Here is a 15,684-nt window from a genome sequence, read left to right as displayed (position 1 = left end):
CTGAATACTTGTCCATTGTAAATATTAAAAAATTATTCATTGTATGAATGAACAAGTTCAATGAATATTTGTACATTTTTTTTTAATTTAAAAGAAGCAAAATCACAAATTACATCACTGCATAGACAAAAACAAAGATAACATTTTGATTTCTAACCTTCCTAAAGAACACTTTTCCAATGTGTTTACCAAACACAATGATGACTTGTTTCCCCACTAATATACCAAACAGTTTTAAAATATTAATTACACAGAAATTTGAAAAATATATTTTTTCACTATTAATAGATTCAAAGGACTCAGAATTAAAACATTAAACTATAAAGTTACAAACTCAAGATCACCCTTTAGGCAGTCACAGAGCACATCATTTCACGGTGTGGGGTGGGTGGCAGGCAGAGACAGTTCCCGAGCCAGAAGTAGGCAGGGGGAAGGAGGTGTGACCTGACTGTAGGGGGGCAGGGGTTGGTAGGAGGGGAGAATCCAGAGCATCAAGTCAGGGCTTCTGGCTCTATCTCTGTCCCATTCACAGCACAAAGCCTTGAAGTATACAGCAGACAGTACTTGAAGCTATTCAGTGTTCACAACATCTGTTATAAGCAATCTCTACTCTTCTATGCTAAATGAAGAATACATTAATACCATGAGACTCTGGGCTAGAGAGTGCTTCATTCAGCAGATATCAGAAAACAGGCCTTTAATAACCTGAAAGGTATGATTTAATTTCCCACTCCCTCAAGTTTGAAAAAGAAGGAACCAAGGTCTAGACTTGCCAGTGTTCCTTGTTCAATCCTCAAAACTGGGCTGAGTCCAGGGACCAGATGGCTCTTCTGCTGAGAAGCTGTCTGATTCTGTACAATTCACCTAAACCTCCCTGGACCTAAACTTCCTGGTCTATAAAACAAGGATGCTGCAATGTATCTAAGATCCCAAGCTGGAGTCCTTTGACCTCTTGGAAGCCTATTACTTTTCAGTATTTCCAAAACATAACAGCATATGAGGCAGCAGCTGCTGTGTAAAATGTAGTTGTTTTTGACAATATAACAGCTTCGCTTAGCAGCATGGATGGTAGCTATTCGTATAGTTGATTCAGTTTATAAAAGGAAAATAAGTCTATGTAATATATGCAGTTTGTTTTCAGGTTATGCATGCAAAGCACTTAATTCAGTGTCTGCCCCATAATAAGCATAATTAATTCAACTAATATTTACTGAGCATCTAAGTGCTTGACATGGCTCTACATGTTAGAGATATACTACTCAATAAAAGAACCAAAAATGCCTGCCTAATTAAACTCACAATCTAATGATAACAATGATATTAATTAAAATGCTAACGACTAGTTAGTGTATGAGTTAATACTAGTGTTATCTTGTGGGCTCAGTCCAGTTCAGTTCAGTCGCTCCGTCGTGTCCGATTCTTTGAGACCCTGTGAATCACAGCACGCCAGGCCTCCCTGTCCGTCACCAACTCCCGGAGTTCACCCAAACTCATGTGCATCGAGTCGGTAATGCCATCCAGCCATCTCATTCTCTGTCGTCTCCTTCTCCTCCTGCCCCCAATCCCTCCCAGCATCAGGGTCTTTTCTGATGAATCAACTCTTCGCATGAGGTGGCCAAAGTATTGGAGTTTCAGCTTCAGCATCAGTCCGTCCAATGAACACCCAGGACTGCTCTCCTTTAGAATGGACTGGTTGAATCTCCTTGCAGTCCAAGGGACTCTCAAGAGTCTTCTCCAACACCACAGTTCAAAAGCATCAATTCTTCGGCACTCAGCCTTCTTCACAGTCCAACTCTCACATCCATACATGACCACTAGAAAAACCATAGCCATGACTAGACGGACCTTTGTTGGCAAAGTAATATCTCTGCTTTTGAATACACTATCTAGGTTGGTCATAACTTTCCTGCCAAGGAGTAAGCATCTTTTACTTTCATGGCTGCAGTCACCATCTGCAGTGATTTTGGAGCCCCCCCAAAAAAAGTCTGACACCGTTTCCACTGTTTCCCCATCTATTCGGCACGAAGTGATGGGACCAGATGCCATGATCTTCGTTTTCTGAATGTTGAACTTTAAGCCAACTTTTTCACTCTCCACTTTCACTTTCATCAAGAGGCTTTTTAGTTCCTCTTCACTTTATGCCATAAGGGTGGTGTCATCTGCATATCTGAGGTTATTGATATTTCTCCCGGCAATCTTGATTCCAGCTTGTGCTTCTTCCAGCCCAGCATTTGTCATGATGCTCTGCATATAAGTTAAATAAGCAGGGTGACAGTATACAGCCTTGATGTACTCCTTTTCCTATTTGGAACCAATCTGTTGTTCCATGTCCACTTCTAACTGTTGCTTCCTGACATGCATATAGGTTTCTCAAGAGGCAGATCAGGTGGTCTGGTATTCCCATCTCTTTCAGAATTTTCCACAGTTTATTGTGATCCACACAGTCAAAGGCTTTGGCATAGTCAATAAAGCAGAAATGATGTTTTTCTGGAACTCTCTTGCTTTTTCCATGATCCAGTGGATGTTGGCAATTTGATCTCTGGTTCTTCTGCCTTTTCTAAAACCAGCTTGAACATCTGGAAGTTCACAGTTCACATATTGCTAAAGCCAGGCTTGGAGAATTTTGAGCATTACTTTACTAGCCTGTGAGATGAGTGCAATTGTGCAGTAATTTGAGCATTCTTTGGCATTGCCTTTCTTTGGGACTGGAATGAAAACTGACCTTTTCCAGTCCTGTGGCCACTGCTGAGTTTTCCAAATTTGCTGGCATATTGAGTGCAGCACTTTCACAGCATCATCTTTCAGGATCTGAAAGAGCTCAACTGGAATTCCATCACCTCCACTAGCTTTGTTCGTAGTGATGCTTTCTAAGGCTTACTTGACTTCGCATTCCAGGATGTATGGCTCTAGGTGAGTGATCACACCATAGTGATTATCTGGGTCATGAAGATCTTTTTTGTACAGTTCTTCTGTGTATTCTTGCCACCTCTTCTTAACATCTTCTGCTTCTGTTAGGTCCATACCATTTCTGTCCTTTATTGAGCCCATCTTTGCATGAAATGTTCCCCTGGTATCTCTGATTTTCTTGAAGAGATCTCTAGTCTTTCCTATTCTGTTGTTTTCCTCTATTTCTTTGCATTGATCGCTGAGGAAGGCTTTCTTATCTCATGGCTAAGGACACACCTAGTGATAGATGAGACAAAGAAGTTCTTTAGTTGCCAAAAAGCTTCAGAACCACTGGAAAAGATGATCTCAGGACCCTGTTCAGCTCTAGTTCATGAACACAGAGAATTTCCAGGGCTGTAGAAGCATGGTACTAAACTGAGTTAACCCTGCCTCCTTCATCACTTTGCTTTCCATGGTGCTTGGCTCTCTCTGCAAGGACCCTCTCTTGTCTATCTCTTTTGTCTTCAAGGCATTTTCACAACTTCAATAATTACTTAAACATCAAGAAGAATATGGAGGCCCTGAATCCCTACATGTAATAATGCTTTAACAAGCTTCTATTGAAAAGTATCAACACTATATTTTTTTAAAGTTTAAACCTTGAAAAACAAAGTCTGTTGTTTTTCAGTCACTAAGTCATGTCCAATTCTTTGCCACCTCATGAACTGCAGCACCCCAAGGTTCCCTGTCCTTCACAATCTCCCGGAGTTTGCTCAAACTCATGTCCGTTGAGTCCACGATGCGATACAACCATCCCATCCTCTGTCATCCCCTTCTCCTCTTGTCCTCAATCTTTCCCAGCATAAGGGTCTTTTCCAGTAAGTTGGCTCTTCACATCAGGTGGCCAAAGTACTAGAGCTCCAGCTTCAGCATCAGTCATTCCAATGAATATTCAGGATGGATTTCCTTTAGGATTGACTGGTTTTGTCTTCTTGCTGTCCAAGGAACTCTGAAGAGTCTGCTCCAGAACCACAGTTTCAAAGCATCAATTCTTCAGCACTCTTCTATGGGCTTGCCAGGTGGCACAGTGGTAAAGAATTACCTGCTAATGTAGAAGATGCAAGAGACACGGGTTCCATCCCTGGGCTGGGAAGATCCCCTGGAAGAGGAAATGGCAACCCATTCCAGTATTCTTGCCTGGAAAATTCCATGGACAGAGGAGCCTGACAGGCTACAGTCTATAGGGTCACAAAGAATTGGACACGACTGAGCTCACACACATCCATGCATGCATGCAGCCTTCTTTATGGTCCAACTCTCACATCCATACATGACTACTGGAAAAACAATAGCTTTGATTAGATGGACCTTTGTCAGCAAAGTGATATCTCCGCTTCCAAGGAGCAAGCATCCTTTAATTTCATCCCTGGAGTCACCATCTGCAGCGATTTTGGAGCCAAGAAAATAAAATCTACCATTGATTCCACTTTTTCCCATTCTATTTGCTATGAAGTGATGGGACTGGACGCCATGATCTTAGTTTTTGGAATGTTGAGTTTCAAGCCAGCTTAAACAAAGTCTATCACAGATGATTTTGCAAAGCACTCAAACACGTCCTTTGGTTTGACAATTAAAAGAGTGGGTTAGTAGGAGGAAGACGTCTTAGTCCCCATTTCTATGGTCTGAGCAAAGACAATATAAAGGACAGATTGTGTTTTCCTAGCTGGAAGTCACTTTTCAGTCCTAAACAATAGCTTGCCAGTCTGGGGCATGATTCTCACTTAGGGAAGAGACGTCTGACTTTCAATTATACAAACCAAGGCAATAGAGTAAATGTCAGAGATGATCAATGGAATACAACTGTGGCTACAAATAGAGTGTTCATTGGATCAATAAGGCTGAAGATGGTAGTAGATGTGGAAAGTCAGCAATATCAACACAGCACAGCATTGCAGACATAAAATACTATCCAAGGGGAAAGATCAGTGAGTCAACTCTTAAAGACAGGTAATCACAGTCTTTAATCTCAGAAGACCTCACTGTATCTATTTAAGATGAGAGGAGATTTCTCTACAACTATAATAATAATTGGATTACTTTCCAAGCCAAATAACCTAAGTTGGCTAAGACAATTCCTAGACAACTTTGTTTCATATATGCTATGAACATTTGTAATTAAAATTTCAATCAGTTCAGTTCAGTCACTCAGTCGTGTCTGACTCTTTGTGACCCCATGGACTGTAGCACACCAAGCTCCCTGTCCATCACCAACTTCCGGAGTCTACTCAAACTCATGACCATCACATGGGTGATGCCATCCAAACATCTCATCCTCTGCTGTCCCCTTCTCCTCCCGCCTTCAATCTTTCCAAGCATCAAGAGTCTTTTCTAATGAGTCATTGGCATTAAATGGCCAAAGTATTGGAGGTTCAGCTTCAGCATCTGTCCTTCCAATGAATATTCTGGACTGATTTCCTTCAGGATTGACTGGTTTGATCTCCTTGCTGTCCAAGGGACTCTCAAGAGTCTTCTCCAACACCACGGTTCCAAAGCATAAATTCTTCGGCACTCAGCTTTCTTTATACTCCAATGCTCACATCCATACATGACTACTGGAAAAACCATAGCCTTGACTACACGGACCTTTGTTGGTAAAGTAATGTCTGCTTTTTAATATGCTGTCTAGGTTTGTCATAGCTTTTCTTCCAAGGAGCAAATGTCTTTTAATTTCATGGCTGCACTTACCATCTGCAGTGATTTTGTAAAGCCTCTCACTGCTTCCATTGTTTCCCCATCTATGTACCATGAAGTGATAGGACTGGATGCCATGATCTTAGTTTTCTGAATGTTGAATTTTAAGCCAATTTTTTCACTCTCCTTTTTCACTTTCATTAAGAGGCTCTTTAGTTCTTCACTTTCTGCCGTAAGGATGGTGTCATCTGCATATCTGAGGTTATTGATATTTCTCCCAGCAATCTTGATTCCAGCTTGTGCTTCATTCAGCCCAGCATTTCACATGAGTACTCTGCATAGAAGTTAAATAAGCAAATGACAATATACAGGACTCTGCATAGAAGTTAAATAAGCAGGGTGACAATATACAGCCTTGACATACTCCTTTTCCTATTTGGAACCAGTCTGTTGTTCCATGTCCAGTTCTAACTGTTGCTTCTTCACCTGCATACAGATTTCTCAAGAGGCAAATCAGGTGGTCTGGGATTCACATCTCCTTAAGAATTTTCCACAGTTTGTTGTGACCCACACAGTCAAAGGCTTTCGCATAGTCAATAAAGCAGAAGAAGATCTTTTTCTGGAACTCACTTGCTTTTTCCATGATCCAGCAGATGTTGATAATTTGATCTCTGGTTCCTCTGTCTTTTCTAAATCCAGCTTGAACATCTGGAAGTTCACAGTTCACGTATTGCTGAAGGCTGGCTTGGAGAATTTTGAGCATTACTTGGCTAGTGTGTGAGATGAAGGCAATTGTGGCAGTAGTTTGAACATTCTTTGGCATTGCCTTTCTTTGGGATTGGAATGAAAACTGACCTTTTCCAGTCCTGTGGCCACTGCTGAGTTTTCCAAATTTGCTGGCATATTGAGTGCAGCACTATCACAGCATCATCTTTTAGGATTTGAAATAGCTCAACTGGAATTCCATCACCTCCACTAGCTTTGTTTGTAGTGATGCTTCCTAAAGCGCACTTGACTTCGCATTCCAGGATGTCTGGCTCTAGGTGAGTAATCACACCATCATGACTTTCTGAGTCATTGGGGTTGCACAGAGTCAGACACGACTGAAGCGACTTAGCAGCAGCAGCAAGATCTCTTTTGTATAGTTCTTCTGTGTATCATAGCCATCTTTTCATAATATCTTCTACTTCTGTTAGGTCCTTACCATTTCTGTCCTTTATTGTGCCCATCTTTACGTGAAATGTCTCTAATTTTCTTGAAGAGATCTCTAGCCTTTCCCATTCTATTGTTTTCCTCTATTTCTTTGTACTGATCACTGAGGAAGGCTTTCTTATCTCTCCTTACTGTTCTTTCAAACTGTGCATTCAGCTGGTTATATCTTTCCTTTTATCCTTTGCCTTTAGTTTCTCCTCTCTTCTCAGCTATTTGTAAGGCCTTCTCAGACAGCCATTTTGTCTTTTTGCATTTCTTTTTCTTGCGGATGGTCTTGATCACTGCCTCGTGTACAATGTCACGAACCTCTGTCCATAGTGCTTCAGGCACTCTGTCTATCCAATTTAATCCCTTGAATCTATTTCTCACTTCCACTGTATAATCGTAAGGGATTTGATTTAGGTCATACCTGAAGGGTCTAGTGGTTTTCCCTACTTTCTTCAAGTCTGAATTTGGCAATAAGTAGTTCATTATCTGAGCCACAGTCAGCTCCCAATCTTGTTTTTGCTGACTGTATAGAGCTTCTCCATCTTTGGCTGCAAAATATAATCAATTTGATTTCAGTATTGACCATCTGGTGATGTCCATGTGTAGAGTCTTCTCTTGTGATGTTGGAATCAAAATTTGTGCTCAGTTAAAAGAATGCATGTGCCACCTAGCCCATTTAAAAGTGAAATATTGGAGCAGGAGTTGTTGTTACTAACCGTAGAGTAGTTTGTTTCTATTTCTGCCTCTGGTAGGAATCCTGAGGATGACCTCTGGATGTTCTTTCCATGCTTCTCTGATATACCACAGTGAAAGAGGGAATATGACACATCAGACACGCATCATGTCAACATAAAAGTGAGAAGGAAAATACGACCAAATATCCATAAAGGAAACAGGAAGTGTACATTTTTAGTTAGTATATAAGTAAAGAGTGTCAGAGTTGGTTACCTGAGAAAAGTATAGTTCACACAGATTTTGCCACCTATGACAAAAAGGTCAAACAGAAAGAAAAGCGGATATAAAAAAAATCACTAGAAGGAAAGGAAGAAATGGAGAGCTATCATTTACTGGGTTACAGAGTTTCAGTTTTGCATGATGAAAATTTCTGGAAATTCATTTGCACAATGTGAATTTACTTAACAATATTGAACTGTACACTTAAAATGGTTAAGACAGTGAATGTTATATGTATTTTACCCAATTTAAAAGACAAGAAAGTTGAGGGTCACTAGAAAAAGGCCAAAGTGGTGATGAAGTGAGACACTAATCCCTCGAACTTTGGTGTATCTGTCATCTCCATGACACAGAAAACATAGAGGAGGAAAACAAAATCCGCCCAGTTTATACATCAAAAGAACACTCAGCCCAAAGAAGAAGATAGCTGGCCGGGGAGGGTGTGGTTGCTCCCGCTGATCTTGTCAAGGTAGCATGCATGCATGGATGCTCAATCGCTTCAGTCATATCCAACTCTTTGCCACCCCATGGACTGTACCCCACCAGGCTCCTCTGTCCATGGAATTTTCCAGGCAAGAATACTGGAGTAGGTTGCCATTCCCTTCTCCAGGGGATATTCCTGACCCAGGAATCTCACCTATGTCTCCTGCGTCTCCTGCGTTGCAGGCGGATTCTTACTGCTGAGCCACCAGGGAAGTCCCCTGTCAAGGCTGCGCAGGTGAAACAGAGCACACACGGCCCGCCTTCCCCTCTTGTCTGCAGCCTGCAGCTATAGGACTGCAAGAGAGGGTGGGAGGACCAGCTCAGGAGACCACATCTATACAACCACTGTAATCCTAATGGAATTACTGAAAAGTTGGGAAAAGAAAGAGGAGAGTAAGGAAAAGAAGTTAACAGGAGACTGGGTCCAAAATGCAAATGAATGGATTTTGTGATAGGTGAAGATCAGCTGGGATAGTTATTCCCACAGGCAGGCAGTCCCACAGGGGCTTATCCTCAAACTGAGGGACTTGACTTATTCATGCACCCTGAAATCAACTTAGTGAATCCTAGCCACTTGTCTGTGGAGAAAATGAAACAGATTTATTAAATTAAACAGAATATGTCAAGAGTGCATTGCACATAATGAGTTAGTTTTGACCCTTGAACAACACATATTTGAACTGTGAAGATGATTATGTATGGATTTTTTTTTCCAATAGCAAATACTATAGTACTGCAGTATCTGACATTGACTGAATCTATGGATAGGGAACTGCAGAGATGAGGAACTGGGAATACAGAGGGCTGACTATATATGATACACAGATTTTGCACTTCATGGAGGGTCAATGCCCCTAACCCCCTGCTTTGTTCAAGGGTTAACTGTGTTGTTCTTTGAACTATGTGTCTGAAAGCTTTCCTGGCCGTGAATTCCCTGATGACACGGTACCCAGTCTTTTTCAGTCTGTATGGCAAGGAATCATGAGAAAACTTTTAAGCCACTAGAGTTACCCCAAATTTATCACCTATTCACATTGTTAATGACTGATTTCAAAATGCTGATGAGCTGTTGTTTTGATTTTTCTTTGGAAAATCTGTTTCTTATGAAAGGATTTATGTTATTTTACTGTTCTCGTGTACTGCAGTAAAGTGAAAGTTGCTCAGCTCTTTGCGACCCGATGGACCATACAGTCCATGGAATTCTCCAGGCCAGAATACTGGAGTGGGTAGCCTTTTCCCTTCTCCAGGGGATCTTCCCAACCCAGGGATCAAACCCAGGTCTCCCGCATTGCGGGCAGATTCTTTACCAGCTGAGCCACAAGGGAAGCCCATGTACTGCAGTAAAACCTCTGCTATTCTGAATCATGTGAGAATGAACCATTCTGCTGCTGCTGCTAAGTCGCTTCAGTCGTGTCCGACTCTGTGTGACCCCATAGACAGCAGCCCTCCAGGTTCCCGCATCCTTGGGATTCTCCAGGCAAGAACACTGGAGTGGGTTGCCATTTCCTTCTCCAAAGCATGGAAGTGAAAAGTGATAGTGAAGTTGCTCAGTCGTGTCCGACTTAGCGACCCCATGGACTGCAGCCCACCAGGCCCCTCCCCTGTCCTTCATTATCTCCAGGAGTTTGTTCAAATTCATGTCCATTGACTCGGTGATGCTATCTAACCATGTCATTCTCTGCCGCCTTCTCCTTTTGCCTTCAATCTTCCCCAGCATCAGGGTCTTTTCCAATGAGCTGGTTCTTTGCATTGGGTGGCCAAACTATTGGAGCTTCAGCTTCAGCATCAGTCCTTCCAATGATAATTTCTATTAAAAATTGGTATAATAAACTCATTTCCTTGAAAAGGAACATTTAACTGCTATTGGCTAGAACACTGTATTCAAAAACACACAAAACCACAATGTCAAAAAGGGAAATGACACGTGCTTATAATGGCACAACCACATAATGGCAGTATCCCTAGTCCATATCTGGCCCATATCTCCCTTCCCTCAAGACCAAGCCCAAGGCTCACCTTCTCTACAAAAATGTGACTTATATGATCACCTGCCACATTTATCTCATTCTCTGATCAGTACTTAACTACTTTGGTACTTTGTGTTCACTGTTCTGTAATCAAGTTGTCTTTGGGATTCCCTCAAAAACAGCAGATACAGGTTAAATGCTTTTGTACATAATAGTCCTTGCTATGTTCAGTCAGAGCTCAATAAATGTTTGTTGGTAAAAATTATGATACAATGAAATGGTGATGATACATTTTATTATGTCATTTTTCTTTAAAGAAGTACCTCAGTCATACTCACTGACCTAGGCTGATCGCAAAGTAAAAAGAATTGAACATATCACTAACATTGTATTGAGAATTCTCTTAAATCATTTTCCTTTTCAAATAACAAACAACGACAGGTGGTTTTGTTTTGGAAGCATTCCTAAAACAGGAAAGCAGGCCTAAAACAAACCTACTCTTTCCCCTGTTTACAGCTTACTCTCTACTCTGGAAGGTTTGAAGAGTTTCAGAGCACACTGACAAAAAGCAATGAGGTGTTTGCCACTTTCAAACAAGAAATGGATAAAGTGAGTATTGCTTATCTCCCATGAAATACTGACATTTTCTATTTTGACAGGCAATTTTCCTTTGGGTTCATTTTTCTCTCACTAAGATATTTCAGTGCATTTCATGAAGTAATGAAACATTTATACATGCAAATGAGATCTGGGCTGTATTTTATTGGTTAAATATCTGGCAGATTAATTTTAGGAAGAATCAAAAAACACCAGGATACATTTTCACCCTGAGGAAGAATATTTTCTTTTTCTAGTCCATGGAGAGGTTTAAAAAGAAAAGAGCTAGCAATATAATATTATGTTGTTTATGCTGAAATAAAAATATCAAATCTTCTAATGATTAAAAAAAACTTTCATACAAATATGCAAGAACAGAATGTTAGAGTAGAAAATACCATTTCATAGAATATTCTCAGAAGAGAATATATGTAATATGATATAACTAAGACAATCTTTAATGAGAAGTCTGAATTCAAATTCTGGGCATGCTCTTACTCATCAAGTAGCAGTAAACAATTCACTTAACTTCTCCCTTATTAAAATGCTATTTTTTCTTGCCTATGTCACAAGATTGTGAAGTTCAAATAAGTTAATGTGTTTTTAAGGATTTTTAACTTTTTAAAAGTCTTTTACAAATTGTATTGTTTGTTGTTGTTTTAGTTGCTAAGTCATGTCAGACTCTTTTGCAACCCCATGAGCTATAGCCCACCAGGCTTCTCTGTCCACAGATTTTCCAGGCAAGAATACTGTTGTGGGTAGTCATTTCCTCCTCCAGGGAATCTTCTTGACCTAGGGATCAAACCCATGTCTCCTGCATTGGTAGGCAAATTCTTTACCACTGAGCCACCAGGGAAGTCCACTTTTACAAATATAAGTTGCTAATTTTATTATTGGACATAATGTTTAAATTTTATTTAATTCATTGTTTTCCCAAAACAAAATCAGCATCAGAACTGTTTTTCTGAACAGGAACTAGCATTAACCTCTTTTAAGTTGTAGAAAACATTCTTTTAAAAAAAAATTTCACAAACATATATGATAAATTTCACCATTCACAAGCAAACTTAATAGGTCAACATTTCTTAAAAGTTACAACTTTCCCATTCCAGAAAGGATTCAACCATTTAAAAAAATTTTTTTTAATTACAGAGTTTTAATTTGGAATAAACATTAGAGTAGAAAAATATTATTTCAAAATTAAATAGTTTTAAGATTAAGTTAAATATTAGAGCAAAAATTTTTATCTGAAGTTCATTTATAGACTTTTAGTAGAATTAGCAAAAAAAGAAAAAATGATATGCATACTGCATCTTTAGGTGTAGTCCCATCAGTTCAGTTCCGTCGCTCAGTCATGTCTGACTCTTTGCCACCGAATGGGCTGTAGCATGCCAGGCTTCTCTGTCCATCACCAACTCCCAGAGCTTGCTCAAACTCATGTCCATTGAGTCAGTGATGCCATCCAACCATCTCATCCTCTGTTGTATTCCTGCCTTCAATCTTTCCCACCATCAGGGTCTTTGCTAATGAGTCAGTTCTTTGCATCAGGCGGCCAAAGTATTGGAGCTTCAGCTTCAGCATTAGTCCTTTCAATGAATATTCAGGACTGATTTCCTTCAGGATTGACTGGTTTGATCTCCTTGCAGTCCAAGGGATACTCAAGAGTCTTCTTCTCCAACACCATAGTTTAAAAGCATCAATTCTTTAGTGCTAGCTTTCTTTATGGTCCAACTCTCACATCCATACATGACTACTGGAAAAACCATAGCTTTGACTAAACAGACCTTTGTTGGCAAAGTAATGCTTCTGCTTTTTAATATGCTGTATAGGTTGGTCATAGCTTTTCTTCCAAGGAGCAAGTGTCTTAATTTCATGGCCGTACTCACCATCTGCAGTGATTTTGGAGCCCAAGAAAATAAAGTCTCTCATTGTTTCCATTGTTTACTCATCTATTTGTCATGAAGTGATAGGACCGGATGCCATAATCTTTGTTTTTTGAATGTTGAGTTTTAAGCCAGCTTTTTCACTCTCCTCCTTCACTTTCATCAAAAGGCTCTTCAGTTCCTCTTTACTTTCTGCCATAAGGGGGTGTCATCTGCATATCTGAGGTTATTGATATTTCTCCCAGCAATCTTGATTCCAGCTTGTGCTTCATCCAGCCCAGCCATTTCACATGATGTACTTTGCACAGAAGTTAAATAAGCAAGGTGACAATATACGGCCTTGACGTACTCCTTTCTTAATTTGAAACAAGTCTATTGTTCCATGTCTAGTTCTAACTCTTGCTTCTTCACCTGCATACAGATTTCTCAGGAAGCAGGTAAGGTGGTCTGGTATGCCCATCTCTTTCAGAATTTTCCACAGTTTATTGTGATCCAAACAGTCAAAAGCTTTAGCATAGTCAATGAAGCAAAAATAATGTTCTTCTGAAGTTCCCTTGCTTTCTCCATGATCCAACAGATGTTGGCAATTAGATCTCTGGTTCCTCTGCCTTTTCTAAATCCAGCTTGAACATCTGGAAGTACTCGGTTCATGTATTGTTGAAGTCTGGCTTAGAGAATTTTGAGCATCACTTTGCTAGTGTGTGAGATGAGTGCAATTGTGAGGTAGTTTGAACATTCTTTGGCATTGCCTTTCTTTGGGATTGGAATGAAAACTGACCTTTTCCAGTCCTGTGGCCACTACTGAGTTTTCCAGATTTGCTGGCATAGAGTACAGCACTTTAACATCTTTTAGAATTTGAAATAGCTCAACTGGAATTCTATCACCTCCACTAGCTTTGTTCGTAGAGGAAAACAATGCTTCCTAAAGCCCACTTGACTTCACACTCGATGATGTCTGGCTCTAGGTGAGTGATCACACTATCACGGCTATCTGAGTCATTAGATCTCTTTTGTATAGTTCTTCTGTGTATCCTTGCCACCTCTTCTTAATATCTTCTGCTTCTGTTAGGTCCATACCATTTCTGTCCTTTATTGTGCTCATCTTTATATGAAATGCTCCCTTGGTGTCTCTAATTTTCTTGAAGAGGTCTCTAGTCTTTCCCATTCTATTGTTTTCCTCTACTTTGCAATTATCACTGAGGAAGGTTTCTCATCTCTCCTTGCTATTCTTTCAAACTCTGCATTCAGATGGGTATATCTTTCCTTTTCTCCTTTGCCTTTAGCTTCTCTTCTTTTCTCAGCTATTTGTAAGGCCTTGTCAGACAATCATTTTGTCTTTTTGCATTTCTTCTTCTTGGGGATGGTTTTGATCACCGCCTCCTGTACAATGTTACCAACCTCCACCCATAGTTCTTCAAGCACTCTTATCTATCAGATCTAATCCCTTGGAATCTATTTTTCACTTCCACTTTCCATGCTGCTATTGCTGCTAAGTTGCTTCAGTCATGTCCGACTCTGCACAACCCCATAGATGGCAGCCCACCAGGCTCCCCTGTCCCTGGGATTCTCCAGGCAAGAATACTGGAGTGGGTTGCCATTTCCTTCTCTACTTTTCATAGATTTCATTAAATTCCTAAAGGGGCTGATGACATTAAAAAAGTTAATAAACTATTAACTCAGTTAAGAAATGATGAAAATAAAAAAGCACTGGAGGCTCATGTAGTTTCTCTACAGAGCCCAGAAGCCAATAACTTGGGCCTCCAAGCAGACCCAACCTTAGGCTTTTTAGCATGAAGCAACCAGTGACCATGTGTAGTTAATCCAGGGTAACTGTCCCTGAATACAAGCCCTGTCCTTCCCATCATCCAAACAGAGAGGAGATCCTATAACCAGGAATGCAGAGTAGTTTCAGATTTGCAAAAGCTAGGTTGCATTTTATTCATTTCTGTATACCCTACACCCAGCCTCTGCCTAGCCACCAGCAGGCACTCTGCATATGTTGCATTAAATGGAAATGACTCCAGCCCTACTCCTCTGAAAACTCACCTGAATCATTACTCCATCTCTCTGAACCTTAGTTTCCCCATTTATAAAGTAGAGGTGAAAACAACCTTCCTTGGGGGACTGTCTCAAGGATGAAATGAATAATGCATGTAATCACATTCTGTGAATCTTACTGCACTCTGCAAATACGAAAGCTGAGAAAACTGAAAGTTGCCTTTTTGTGGCTACTTCTCAAATGTGCCCAGATACTATCAACATTTTAATAGCAAAAAAGCTGGTCCAACTTTCTCATTAACAGTCTTGCATTCAATACAGTAAATAATCTAAATTTCAAGCTTATTCTTGGAACTCAATAAAGTTATTTTTACTTTTAAACAAAAGAAAACACAATGACAAAAAAGGAAGGACTTAAGTAGTTTTCTTTCTCCTGAACTGGCTCTGGTGCAAATAAGTTTGTTCACCACTGACTTAGATGCTTCAGAAATAAATCATGACTCTTTCCACTCAATCTTCATTCCTTGACATTGGATTTTTGCTTGCTTCAGCACCTAGTAATGAAAGGACTTTTTCTTGATGTCACATATGGAACTGATAGTTTCTCTGATATATTAACTGTTCAGAATTAACATTAAAACACTATAATTTCTGTAGACCACTAAGAAAATGAAGAAGCTGGAAAAGGACACAGCCACATGGAAAGCTCGGTTTGAGAACTGTAACAAAGCTCTGTTGGACATGATTGAAGAGGTGAGGAACTTTTTCCCTTTGCTTATCATCCCTTGTCAATACATTCATACTCAGAAAATAATTATGCCCTAATAGCACAAATGATGACCTCTGAAGAGCTGAGTTTTTTCTAGGGTGTGGTATATGATACTCTAATAAAAAATAATCAGAGCAAAAGTAATTTAGAGTTGGGTCCAGACTCAAAGAGCATTGTGACCCTAAGTCACATGCCTACTTGTTGATTCCAAAGCTGTGCCCAAGACAGCACCACACCTGCTGGACTGTGAATTCCT

At 40.1% G+C, this 15,684-nt stretch overlaps 1 protein-coding gene across 3 annotated transcripts in view; it reads left to right on the top strand.

The window, feature by feature from the left end:
- TXLNB (taxilin beta) overlaps nt 1-15,684 on the top strand; it is a 56,532-nt gene that overhangs the window by 36,434 nt on the left and 4,414 nt on the right. For 2 of the 3 annotated variants that reach the window (XM_019967507.2, XM_019967509.2), the window contains 2 exons: nt 10,698-10,790; nt 15,317-15,412. In XM_019967507.2, the coding sequence (XP_019823066.2) occupies nt 10,698-10,790; nt 15,317-15,412 (189 nt within the window). The remainder of the gene's footprint in view (nt 1-10,697; nt 10,791-15,316; nt 15,413-15,684) is intronic. The other variant, XM_019967508.2, reaches the window with a different exon arrangement.

Source organism: Bos indicus, chromosome 9 (genome assembly GCF_029378745.1).
Source record: "Bos indicus isolate NIAB-ARS_2022 breed Sahiwal x Tharparkar chromosome 9, NIAB-ARS_B.indTharparkar_mat_pri_1.0, whole genome shotgun sequence".
NCBI lineage: Eukaryota > Metazoa > Chordata > Mammalia > Artiodactyla > Bovidae > Bos > Bos indicus.
This window is presented reverse-complemented; position numbering and strand designations above follow the sequence as displayed.